The sequence below is a fragment of the Hylobates moloch genome, unplaced genomic scaffold (assembly GCF_009828535.3).
Source record: "Hylobates moloch isolate HMO894 unplaced genomic scaffold, HMol_V3 SCAFFOLD_11, whole genome shotgun sequence".
NCBI classification, from domain to species: domain Eukaryota; kingdom Metazoa; phylum Chordata; class Mammalia; order Primates; family Hylobatidae; genus Hylobates; species Hylobates moloch.
Genome location: NW_026652286.1, coordinates 75,284,863 through 75,299,077, shown reverse-complemented (window position 1 = coordinate 75,299,077; position 14,215 = coordinate 75,284,863). Strand labels below are relative to the sequence as shown.

Below are 14,215 nucleotides of genomic sequence, written 5' to 3'. Positions count from 1 at the left end.
CAAAGTGTCTTAGATTAGGCCAGCGGGGGCTCCAACAAGCTGGATAGTGTCCTTTAAACATTCCTTCATCAGTGTACTACCTGGCACCACAATATGCTCCAGATTTGTCTTAGTTTATTTGGGTCGCTATAACAAAATAGCATAAACTAGGTGGCCTATAAACAACAAAAATTTATTTCTCACAGTTATGGAGCCTGGAACACCCAAGATCAAGGGAGCTTTCCCTGATACATAGATGGTGACTTTCTGCTGGAGGAGGCAAGGCAGCTCCCTGGAGCCTCTTTAATAAGGACACACTCCAGTCATAAGGGCTGCAACCTCATAGCCTAACCACACCCCAAAGGCTCCACCTACTAGTGCTATCACCTTGGGAGTGAGAATTTCAACATATGAATTTGGGGGGGGAGGGACACAAACATTCAGACGATAGCACTGGGGATATGGTAGATCTTTCCAAACAGTTAAATTGATTTTACCTGTAGACAACACTCCAGGAAAAAATGGAGATGTTCAAAAGAAGCTGCCAGGCAAACTATCAGCTTCCAGAATTGCTGATTTGTATGCTGAAATAAGTCTATAATTTAGCAAATTGACTCACTAAAATGACTGGGCAAGTGAAATGTGCTCTAATGGGACTTTTGACATCCCGCCCTCTACACAGGCAGCTGTAAACACATTTACTATCCAATCTCAGAAGCTCACATTGGTGATCATTGCAATACATGCCAGAGATTTTACAAGAATAAACAAAATGCTATTTATACTGACAGCTCGTCTCTCACAGTTCATGACCTAAGATAAATATAACGGTAAGCCCTCTGACTGGACCTCCTATAACCCTCCCCTTGGTGCCCTTGTCAGCCTCCATCCTCACTCCCCTCCGATCCATACCGCATGCTCCTTTCAGAGCAATCTTTCTGTAAATGCAAACCTCATCATGTCATTGCTGGGGAAGAAACTCTCCAGTGGTTTCCCATCACAAACCATTAATGTCTAGATGCCTTAGCCTGGCACACAAGATGCCTGTGACGTTGCCCAGCACACTCCTCTCCAGGCCCTTTAAATAAAACCCCACAAGCCCTCCAAGGCTTTGCTGCACTGTGGCTGCTCCGGATTTGTTCCATGCCATTCTGCCCATCTTCTGCCTTCTCTGTTTTGCCAACCATTTTCCAGCTCTGCACCCTGGAGCCTCATGTCAGTCATGCCCTTTGGATCTGCAGCTTGGGCTGGAAATTGCTCTCTGGCTTTCCCTTTGACCAAAGTTCACCCGGCAAATGACTCCTGGCCTCTGCTTTTCTGTGTCAGTACCTGGAACTGTGGGTGAGAGGCGTCCTCCAACAGACCGGTCTCTGCCTTTCTTTTCTGCCCACCTCCTGTTGGCTGCCCCCAAAACTGCCTTGTACATAGAAATATCTTCAGTTTCTTAAGAACAGATGCTCTTCTTTAACATCTCCTTACCTCATTGCCTCGTCTACTTGGAATTTCCCCCTCCCCACTACCTGTCACTCTCCTTCCTTCTCACTGCACCCTTCTTGCAGGTGAGTTCTAATTCCATTAGCAATCAGCCCTCAACTAAAGCCCCATCCCCATGGAAAGTCCACCCTGGCCCCTACTTTCCTCCATTTTACTCTCATTCTCAACTGCCCAGGCAGAGATGGGCTTTCCCTCTTCTGCCTCATTTGGACTTTTAAATACCTTTCTTTTTTTACTAATTACACTGTAAGATATTTTGAGTTTATATCTGAGTCTCTCCCTGGAGATTCTAAGACTCTGTTTAAGGAGAGGTTTTATCTGCGTTTTGTACCTCCAGGACTCAGCCTAGTGTCAGCAGGTAGAATAAACACAAGAGTTCTAGACTGAATAAATAGAAAGAAGAATCGCAACTGAACAAATGAATGAGTTAAATATGCCACTGAGTTCATCATATATGTCTTCTGTTCACTCAAATACAAATATAAAGGGTACATTGATATAGTCTTTCACACTTTCATTTACTGTTTTGAAAAAATGCATGGTAGCATTAAAGGAAATTTTATAAGAATTGATAGGTGTAAGGCCCTACCCCCTCACACTACTGTTTTCTTTACCCCAGGTTTCCTTTTTTTTTGCATATATTCTTCTCTTCGGCAGATACAGAATCAAATGTTGTGTAATTTTTATTTGCCTTTTTAGTTAAAATTGTCCTCTTAATATTTTACACATTGATAAATCATTTATACTTTTTTAGAAGGATTCTACCAATTTGCAATGTAAAGAAACATTTTTTTATTACTAAGAGTCAGTCGATCTTTATCTGATTTTACTCCAAGTTCAATTTTATTGCAGCAGTAAATTTTGAGCTCCTAGAATGTTAAAACAGTGTCTCCTATCTCTGTATTCCTGGTGCCTAACAAATAATTGATACTTAATAAATATTTATTGAAAATATGAAGGTATTTTACTTATTGTATATATAAAAATTATATCAATAAGTATTTATAAATTATATGTATTTGTATATATATAAAATTTGGCAGAGCAATCTAATCTAAGTTCTTTGCACATACCCCGAGCCTGAGCAGATAGGCAGAACCCCACTGAACCAAATCTTTTCTAAAAGCATGATGCTGTATCCTATACTCAAAGACTGCTGAAGGCAACCTCACAATCTTCTTTAATAGCTCATTTTAATGCCAATAACTGCCAAATCAGAAGGCTGTTTGCTTCTTCCTCTCTAACCAAAGTTACCTACAGTACAAAGTAAGTGTATTTTTTTTTCTTCCTTTCCCTCCCCTTTTCTCTTTCTTTTTCTGTTCTTGGTGAAAACAAACCAGTTGGCTTCTGGATATAAGCTTGCCAGGTCCTCTCTGAGCTTCTCATTCTCACAAATGAGGTAAGATCATTCACTCATTTTCTATATGAGATTCTGGGGGTAGTATTTTGTTTTAAATACACTTTTTTCTTTCCTCTATTTTTATTCTGTCTGATTCTGGAATATGTGTGCTCTAGAAATTCGGAATATGGTTCATGTTATTCTGTATTCTAATCATAAATTTCTAAACTTAAAAAAATACCATTACAGAATAGAATATTATATGATTTACAAGTTATATAAATAAACTTTTTTGGAGTCGGCCATTCAAAGTAACATATATTTACTGGAGTCATTTGAAAGAAGGGCCATGGTAAGGCTGGGTATGGAATAAAACGTAGCTGGTGACTGATCACTCAGAATCCTGCCTCAATGGGAAGCATCCCTTACTCCGAAAAATTTACCAGGTTGTAACTGAACTCTTTGGAAATCTAGAAATTTAATCATTTATGAAAGTTAAATTCACTGAAGTTTGAAAAACAGAAACCAGAGTAACAAACGAGTCATTTGCAATAAGAAACATCACCACCAGCCAGGGAGCTTGCGCATTCTGGTTGGCCCAACTTCTGCTCAGGCCAGACACATGAGAGTGCCAGGGAGCTGGGGGACAGCTAGAATAAGCCTAGGGATCTCCCTGACAGCCAACTTGAAATACCATGTTCCCAAGGCACTGCTCCACGAAGGCACCAACGTATGCTTCCTATAACTGTTAAGAACACAGGCTTCGATGTCTAACAGAGCTGGGTGAAAATCTTGGAGCCATCGCCTTAATATCTATGTGAAATTAACAAATCATTTATCCTCCATGAGCCTATTTCTTCACTTGAAAAACAGCATGTCATAAAGTTGTGTGAAAAATGTACATAAGGTACTTGGCTACATGTCTGGCATATAATGTGAGTTTAATAAAGGTTCTGGTTTCTTAGGGTGATGCTATACACCTTCATTTGATCCATTATATGGGTTGACTTAAAATTTATCCCTCTAAGGACAATCTTGCTTTTCTTCTTTCTATCTTTAATCATTAATTAATCACTTATTCATACATTCGTTTATTCAGCAACTGTTTATTTTGTGCTAGGAACTGTTCTATGCACTAGAGATGCTGCTGCGAACAGAACATATAGAGTCCTTACCCTTACGGGACTTACATTCTACTGGTGAAAGACAATAAGCATGAAACAACATACAGTATGTCGACATATACATTTAATGGTGTAATGATTTATTTTTCCCATAACTTATTTAATTGGTGGTATTTTCCCTTTCATATTTCTCTGATAGGATCTCTCATTTCATTTTCTTTTAGTCATTGACTTGCTTTTATATGATTTTTTAGATTTCAGTGATTTGGGTTTCAATTTAGAGTTGATACAAGAATGATAGAAAGAAAGCAGACCTTTGCTCCATTGTGAAGAAGAAAAATCAGGAAAAGGAAATCATAGTGAGGAATTACCAGACATTTACTCTATTATTCTCTCTCTAGAAAGGTCAAAGATGTTGCCTAGTGCTGACTCTGAGGTGAAATTTAGTCACACTAATATATAAACGACTTATAAGAACATAAATTGCTATTCCTCTTCAAAATTTTTGCATTTGATAACTAAAATGTTGCACTTAGGAGCACTGGGATTGATTGCATTTATGTGTTAGAAAAGTGGATACTGGAACCTTCTAGAAGTATCTAGATCACACCCTATAGGCAGTTATTAACTTCCATGTGCTTCCAAAAAAGGAACTTAGAATACTCTTTAGAGTCCGAGAGGTGAGAATATTTTCTCTCTATTGGTCCCAGAATTTCTTACCATCATTCCCTCCACTCCAATGTTCACTTCCATGTCTGTCTTTGCATTGGGGCCATCATAAAGAATTGGAACAGTGTTTAAAGGAGGAGAAAAGGGAAGAGGATGACCAGTTGAAGGGAAGTTTCAAAGATTCTCTTTGTTCTTCAATTTTGGCAGCTGTTGAAGATAGGGCTCTAGAAGACAGAAGACCATATAAATGCAAATTTTGAAAAATTATTGCAATATCCTATTCCTTTCCTGAAACCAAAAAGCAATGATTAGTATATGCTTGTACATTCATTCATTCTTTTTTTTTTAACAAACTTGATTAAGTAACATTTTTTAGAATACAGTCTTCAAAGAGCTTATAATTTAGTTGAATGAATCTAATCTGTGGTTTTCTTTTTTCTTCTTCTGAGACACATGTTTTGTGTATCTCACAGTACATGCCAGAAATTCTGTTTGCACGTGTGTATTAGTCCATTCTCACACTGCTATAAAGGAATACCCGAGACTGGGTAATTTATAAAGGAAAGAGGCTTAGTTGACTCACAGTTCCACATGGCTGGGGAGGACTCAGGAAACTTACAATCATGGTGGAAGGCAAAGGGGAAGCAGGCACCTTCTTGACAAGGCAGCAGGAAAGAGAAGATCAAAGAAGGAACTTTCAAACACCTATAAAACCACCATATCTTGTGAGAACTCACTCATTGTCATGAGAACAGCATGAGGGAACTACCCCCATGATCCAATCACCTCCCTCCCTCGACACATGGGGATTACAATTCTAGATGAGATTTGGTTAGGGACACAGAGCCAAACCATATCAATGTGTGACAAACTCTTGTTCAGTACCTGGGGTTGTACACTAGATACCACACATTGGCTGTAACTCCACCACTCTCTCTTCCATGCAAGAAAGTATATCAAAATGCAACAGAGTGAGAAAGACTATAGGAATTCACTGTATTCACCATAGGAATAACCTTGAATCTAGTCTAAAAGAAAAATTAGGATTTGAATCCACATCTAATGGATGCCAAGTGGTGCTTGCAGATGTCATGCTATATGCGTTACTCCATAACACTGAAAAGTTTATACATAGTAGTAGTATTGTCAATCTTTTGTAGATTAAAAAAAAAACTGATGGCAGGGCGCGGTGGCTCACGCTTGTAATCCCAGCACTTTGGGAGGCCGAGGAGGGTGGATCACGAGGTCAGGAGATCGAGACCACGGTGAAACCCCGTTTCTACTAAAAATACAAAAAAAAATTAGCCGGGCGTGGTGGCGGGCGCCTATAGTCCCAGCTACTCGGAGAGACTGAGGCAGGAGAATGGCGTGAACCCGGGAGGCGGAGCTTGCAGTGAGCCGAGATTGCGCCACTGCACTCCAGCCTGGGCGACAGAGCGAGACTCTGTCTCAAAAAAAAAAAAAAAAAACAAACTGATATTCAGAGATTAAATGACATGCCCAACGTCACACAGCTAGGAAGTATCTTTTTAAAAATTTAATCTTGCTTTGTCTGACTCTAAGTGCTTTTCCCACCGTATGACACCATTTCGCCATATCATCTCTGGATCCAAATCCATCTTAATCAGACCCAGGAAAAACAATATGACTCCAATTAACCAGAGTGCACAGAGATTGGGGAGTTCTGGCTAATGTTTTGGTTAACTAAGACATAATTCTTGCCTTAATTCATCCAAAAGCTTTCTAACAGTTATCAGTTCACTTTCCACCCTAAGTCAGCATAGTATAATGTAATCCTGCCTTGATGATTCAGGATCTTATGTGTCTCAGAGCCATCATTATGAACAGCAGTTGCTACTGAGAAATTTTTTAGTGAATGCAGGAGATACAGGCGATTGGGTTGAATGCATGGGGAGTTCGGGATTACTTGGAGGACAAATTCAATTATACTGTAATCATCTAACTTTTCTGTAATCAGAATGGAAAAAGGCCCCCAAATTAAGACTAATCAAATGTTTCAGTTGAGTTGGGTTCAAATCAATCAAGTGTACTTCAATTTTTGTAACTAGCTGACAAACTTCATTAAAAGTGACCGTTTTTCTCCTTTTGCCACTTTGCAAATAACAAAAAAAATATGAAGCTTTCCCTGATTCCTGTGTACAGTTGTGTTACCCCATCATCAGGGAGAGAAATGAGCTGTATAATTACTGTTTGAGACATGAATCATCCTTGCTCGGAGGGTCCAGACCTGTTTGACTCTATAAAAGGAGCTCAAGGTCGAAGTGCAAACGTGCACTGTCTGCCATCCCCCAGGCTGATATAATTACCAAGCTACTGTGAGGGGATGAAGGTGCTCCCTGCATCTGGCCTTGCTGTCCTCCTCATCATGGCTTTGAAGTTTTCCACTGCAGCCCCCTCCCTAGTTGCAGCCTCCCCCAGGACCTGGAGGAACAACTACCGCCTCGCACAGGTTTGTGAATTTTTGCCCAATTCCTTCTTGCTCCTCTGCCCTAGAAAACCTAAAAGGGCATAGTGAGAAAATAAGAAAAAAATTCTACTTTTTTTTAAAATCATTTTGTATAAGTCCATTGAAGTCTAACTGATGCTATCTTCTGTCCATCTAGATTGGTGTCTGGTGCATATTAGGTGTACCACGTTACATGACTGAATAAATACATGAATATATATCTACCTAGCTATCTTGCTTCATAAAGAATTCCAGGTGGCTTGTGAAAACCATACAGTATAAAAGGAGCAAACAAGTACTTCCCAGGAATGATGTAGGAGGAAAAATAGAAGCAGAAAAATAAAAACCGAGGCATAACCTGCATGCTAGAGGCAGGTTGTGAATTTAGTGCTAAGCTTTAGCAGTCACAACAAAGAGATTTCCTGTGTTTACACTTTTTAAATGGCTCTTATATTCAAGGTAGCCCTGATCAAAATTTAAAGTGGACTAAGCTCTTCCTGGGTGCCAACCCACTTCTCATTTGAGGGCCTTTTCTCCCTAAAGCATATTCCCCAAAGAAGTAAAAGTTTATGTACAAAGTACATAACAAAGTTTATGTAGTAAGTACAAAGTACAATGTTTATGTACTTAAACTTTGTGTATTTTCCTCTTTTAAGATCTCTCCTCTATGACTGCTGGAAAGGGTCTGATAGAAATGATCCATATTCGAATTTCTCGCAAAGACTACTTGACTCAAAATGATTTCTACATATATATATATATATATATGCTTCCAAGCATTTTTTGTTTTTAAAAGAAGGGTGGCATCCTTAACCTAAAGAAATGGATGTCTACGGATGGAATTTCCAACATTAGTGAAAGATATGTAGAGGAAATGTTTTTGCACACAAATCTCTCTTTCAAGAGTCTGCCAACATCACAGCACATCTGTGATCACCAGCTCTGCCTCAGGGCTGCTTTCCTGACTGCCAGGCTGCACCTGTGTACTGCTTAGCTGTCTGCATTGTAGAGCTGATTTGCACCCATGTGCAATGGCATGTCCCTACCGATTGTTTCTGCCACTCATCCTTATTAACTGGTCAGTTCCCCGGCCATACCAGTCATTAAACACTTAAATATCAGCCCCGCAGATGAACAGCACAGCTGATGCCCAGCACAACCATGTTGAACTGAACTTCTTTTGACTTTAGCCCACTTTTAGATGAACTAAATTCAAAATAACTCAGGATACTGGGATCTTTATTCAATTGTATTTTGTCCGTGCCACCTACCTTTAGGTGCCTTCTTCCCAAATGTAATTTTCCCTACCCTGCCTCATGCCACTGTGATTCTGAAACTAAAGAGGTTTTGTGACCTCCAGAAGGAGAGCCATGCTGAGGCCAGAATGGATCTGAGGTGTTGGGAGACCCTCCTTCTAATCCACAGTTCAGGGAAACTATAGTTGGCCCTGCCCCTTAGTTTGCAGATTGTCTATGATTGCTTTTGTGCCACAATGGCAGAGGTTAGCCTAAAAGCAAAGAATATTAATTATTGGTCCTTTGCAGAAAAAATTAGTCACCCCTGACCAGTCTATTAAGGAATTAGGCTAGACCAGCCAAGCACCAGTTTCATGGAAGACAGTTTTTCATGGACATGGGAAGTAGGGGGCTGGGAGGAAGATGGTTTTGGGATGAAACTGTTCCACTTCAAATCATCAGGCATAAGATTCTCAAAAGGAGCATGCAACCTAGATCCCTCACATGTGCAGTTCACAATAGGGTTCCTGCTCCTATGTGAATCTAATGCCTCTGCTGGTCTGACAGGAGGCAGAGCTCAGGCAGTAATGCTGGCCCACCACTCACCTCCTGCTGTGGGGCCGGGTTCCTAACAGGCCACAGACTGGTTTCTGGGTACAGCCCAGGAGCAGGGGACCCCTGGGCTAGACACTCTTGGGTGGAGCCATTCTTGCTGGCTAGGCACGTTTAGAAACAGTAGCATGGCCTGGGAATATTGGGGACCTTTAATGATTCCTTACTTTTTCCTCTCCAAACTAAATCAACCCTTCTCTGTCTCCCTTATGACATACTCTCAGAAAGACCTTAGACCGAGGAGCAGGAAAACTTGCCCACATCTCCTCACCTGACACACAGCACCTTCTGCCTGCAATGGCCCTGGTCCTCAGCTCTGGGCAGGGACACTCGTCACTCTTTAGGAGTCTGGAATGATCTGGCCGAATCTCTAATGAGGATCACAATGACAAGAAAGAATTATTTAATAACATCCCACCTTATAATTTATAGAAACGTTATATAACAACCTCATCAGCCTCATAAAATCACAAACAAAAGCAGTAAAATAGGCAGCATAAGTTCATGTATTGAATGCTTACAGCGTGGCATGTGCTGGAGAAATATGAGGCAATCAAACAAATCAAGCCCCTGTTCTTATGCTTCTTCCATGAGGATGAGGGAGCTGGTGGGAAGGTGCTGGGAGAAGATAAACAAGTCAACCAGTGAGTGCATAAGGTTGTTTCAGAAAGTGATCAGTGAGACTTTAAAGAAGTTAATCAGGATGACAGAGAGTTACTTTTACTTCATTAAAAGGTACTATTTCAATCCTGCCCGTATGACCAGCCAGAAACCTTTTGTGCTCTAAGACTAATATCTTGTGCATATTTTAAAGAAATAAACAACTGGTTATAAAAATTATGCAGGTTCATAGTAAAAAAAAAAAAAGTAAAAACCCTATCTTCAAAAATATATCATCTTAACTCCATTATAAAGGTTTAACCACTGTTAGTCCCTTAGACTATATATTTCATAATACTTTTCTATGATTCAGGGCCAGGATTAGTGTGAGACAACCAAAGCAGGAATGCATCCTGTATTTAAAATTTTGAAATTTTGTTTATCATGGATTTTTTTGGCATTTATTTTGTTTCTTTTTTAATTCTGCATTAAATTATGATTTATCTTGATTGCAGAGTTTTTGGTAACCCACCACTGGCCTCATCTCAGCCCTGGTGATATGACTGGGATGGTATGACTAGATATCACTTATGTTTATAAACATGGCTCATGTTGTAATAGCAGTGGTAAACACGGCAAATATGTTTTCCACTTTATTTATCATGAGCATCTTCCCTTATATAACCTATTTTGTGAAACAAAAACTAGAATGTAGAGTGTAACACATAACCTAACAGGACAACAAAATATTTGAAATCAATGATCTCAGAGACACAGAGGACCTGTTCTTATACATGGAGCTTAACCCTGAGGAGTGTAACTGAGACATTACCACAAGCATTGCATTATCACAGCGTCAACTTGCACAGACAGGAACAATTCATCCCATCAACCTCATCTTGCAAAAAAAAAGATGAGAAACATAAATACTTAAGATGGTCTAACTAGAGACGGAATGGAACCAAGTAGTCGCAGCTTTGTTTTAGAACACCTAGGCTAGCTTTCAGAGCCTGGGCACTCCATGTTCCCTCTCCCTTTTCCTCCTCTTGGCTTCTCATCTCACCTAAGGTTTTTACAAGGGACGACAATGGGGAAAGTGATCTTCTCTCACGAGGAGGGCAGGGAGTGAAGGATCGGCTGATCCTGCAGTGAAAATATAGTGTACCCTCTCCAAACATATAAGTAATACTTACTCCTTTCAATTTTTTCCCCAATAGTAACTGTTCATGATCATTGTAAAAAATTTTGGAATATAGGAAGGAATAAAGCATAAATTAAGTCATCTGTAATTTCATTACCCAGACATAATCAACATTAATATTCAGGCAGACTTCCTTTTATTATTGTATGTGTGTGTGTGTGTGTGTGTGTATGTGTGTATATGTATGGTTTATTCAGAAAATTATTATTATAACCTTATAAAGATTTCTCTTCTTTTCTCAGTATATTGCCATTACATAAAGAGCATTCTTTCATACCATTAAATATTTATTTTTCAAAACTGATCTTATAGTACTGTCTCATATAAATATAAGATAATATATATAATAAATCCCCTGACATAAGACATTAAGGTTACTTCCAATTACTTATTATCTTTATATATATGTTAACAATATGTGTGTATAATATGTAAGTAAACAATTTGCATAGTTTATATGTGGTAATATATGGTTAACAGATAGGTGAATAATATGTAATTTATATCTAATAAATAAACATGTCTATACTATATAAATACAAAATTGTATATAATTAAATACAATCAGTGCTCTGTATCCATGGGATCTGTACATATGGAATCAACCAATTGGGGATTGAAAATATTCAGGAAAAAATCGATGGTTGCATCTGTTTCAGGGAAGACATGTTCAAAACAGACATTTTTTTGTAGCTTTTCCCTAAACAATACAGTATAACAACTATTTACATAGCATTTATATTATAGTACGTATATAAGTAATTTAGAGATGATTTAAAGCATACAGGAGGCTGTACTTAAGTTGTATGCAAATATTATGCTATTTTATATCAGAGACTTGAGCATCTGTGGATTTAGGTATCTGAGAGAGGTCCTGGGACCAATTCCCCCATGGACATGAAAGGATGACTGAACCCTTAGCTGCTCTTTGGTTATTTTCCTAAAATCAGCTGAGTAGGTGAAATTCCTGAGCCAAAGGCAGGCCTCAACCCCGTATTTGCACGCCCCTGCGTCACTCATTTTACCCTAATCCCAGCCCTGAGTCATAGAAAAGTGTTTTGAACAATATATACTGAGGGGCTTTATGTCTTTTTGTGCAAATGAAAGCCTTATAATTTATGGTTTATTTTATTTGCTTCAAGAGACAAAGAGCCTTGCCTAGGAAAGTTGTCTCATGGAAACAAACTCCAGCCCACAAACTAAACACATCTGAACTCATTAAAATGCTCAGCTGAAAAACAGGTGGACCCTCTGCCTTTGTAAAGTATGAGAGGCTGGAATACAATGCCTCCAAGAGTTAAAAGCATACTGATCTTGCATTATGTACAATGGAAACATGATACCAACAACTGTTTACCAAAGAAACCAGATAGCCTTTGTTTTGCAAATTGGGTAAAGAACTTCAGTGACAAATAAGTGACCCATGGAAATAATGTTCACATCAGTTTCCTTCCCTGAATTTTTTTATTTAAAAAAAAATTAAAGCAAAAATGCATATTTGTTATATTCATCGTAGAAAAACTATAAAATGCAGATGGACAAAAGGAATAGTTTTAAGAAGGAATAGTTTCTAATTTTATTTTTACTTCATTAAAAGGTACTATTTCAGTCCTGCCCGTATGACCAGCCAGAAACCTTTTGTGCTCTAAGACTAATATCTTGTGCATATTTTAAATAAACAAACAACTGGTTATAAAAATTATGCAGGTTCATAGTAAAAAAAAAAGTAAAAACCCTATCTTTAAAAATAAATCATCTTAACTCCATTATTAAGGTTTAACCACTGTTAGTCCCTTAGACTGTATCTTTCGTAATACTTTTCTATGATTCAGGGCCAGGATTAATTATTAAATTAATTATTAATTAATTATTAATATTTAATTTTAATTAAAATTAATAATTAATTATTAATACATTATTATTAATTAATTATTAAAAGGAAATAATTAAATAATCTATAATCCCCACTACCCAAAACCAATCATCGTTAATAATTTGGAGTATAGCTAAGCTTTATGTATACAGATATGCCTACTTTTTTCATAAATGGGAAAATACTCTACACACCACTTTTAATACATCAGGAATACTGCCTCCTGCCTTACCTGAGCATGAGTATTTCCCAGACTACGCTGTAGACGCGTCAGCCTGCCTCTCCATTTCAGGCGTATCTTGACACATATTACACAAATAAAGAAGGACACCAGACTGGTGAGATGGTTGCAAGAGGAGGCAATTCCATGATAAGGAAGATTAAGGAGCTACAAGCGTTCTTTGGCCTCCAAGTCACCGGGAAGTTAGACCAGACCACAATCAACGTGATCAAGAAGCCTCGCTGTGGAGTTCCTGATGTGGCCAATTATCGCCTCTTCCCTGGTGAACCCAAATGGAAAAAAAATACTTTGACGTACAGGTAATGAGATCAAGTCTTTCCAAATTCAGAGAAAAACATCCCCTCTCTCTTTTTCCCTTTTCTTGAAAAAATATCTTCCTTCTCATCTGTATAAAAATCTTGACACCTCACAACCATAAGAAAGAATAAGAACTTTTTACACCCATCTGTCAGGCAATGACAATGGGCAATTCACCAGAAAATATGGTCTTAAGATTATCATAATGACTGGCTATTTTAGGCATTCCAAACAATTTTTCCAGTTAGAAACAACACAACTATCTTTAATCTAGTCTAGGATTAATGACCTGGCAGTACAAACCAGTTTTCTTAAAACAACCTGCTTAATGAGAAAGAAAAAAATAACCTACTAATAAAGTAATTTATTTCATTGATTCCAAAAATCTTTTATTGATGATTCAAGAAATGCATTCCATTTGAGGGATATAAAGGTAAAGGGGTCAACTTTCTTGACCTTAGGGAACTCACAGTCCTTTAAGGAGACACAGACATGCAGACAGACAGCGGTAGCTTTGTGTGAAAAGCGTAAAAGCATAGCTCTAAGCAGTGAACTGTGGGATCACAGTTCACATGGAGAGAGCTACCAAGTGGCCCAGGGACCAGCAGTAACATCTGAGCCTGATTCGAAGGCAAAGCAGAAGCAGTTCCACTCCTAGCCCCAAGCTCCCCTCACTCCCTCCCTGCCCTCTTTCTTCCCTCCCCTAATCCTCTGGCTTCATCCGTTGTAAACTAAGGGGACACACCCAACCAGAACCTCTGTCCCTCCCTGCTGTGCTCAGGGTACAGAGTCTGGAATTCCCTCTCCCAGAGCCAGACCTGATTCTGGGAGCCAGCGCAGACTTCCTCCCCAGGTTGGTCCAACCAAGGGCAAACTATGTATGGTACCTGCCCCTCAGCCTGAGGTAGGGGTGGATGGTGCCTGCCTGCGTGGGCCTCATGCATGACAGATGGGTGCAGGTCAGAAAAGAAGAGTGGCCTCCACTCTTTGTGGTCCTGCCCCAGGCCTTGCACATGTAAGGAGTTTCCTAAGAAGAAAACCAGAGCAAGCATATAGCAGCAGAGAGCAGACAGACTGGCATGTT

The 14,215-nt window shown here is 39.1% G+C and overlaps 1 protein-coding gene across 1 annotated transcript in view; it reads left to right on the top strand.

Moving 5' to 3' along the window:
* The first annotated feature begins 6,936 nt into the window (after positions 1–6,936).
* Positions 6,937–14,215, top strand: part of MMP20 (matrix metallopeptidase 20) — a 46,199-nt gene continuing 38,920 nt past the window's right edge. The window contains exons 1-2 of the mRNA XM_032168116.2: positions 6,937–7,075; positions 12,886–13,133. Coding sequence (XP_032024007.1) covers positions 6,950–7,075; positions 12,886–13,133 — 374 coding nt within the window. The 5' untranslated portion in view covers positions 6,937–6,949. The remainder of the gene's footprint in view (positions 7,076–12,885; positions 13,134–14,215) is intronic.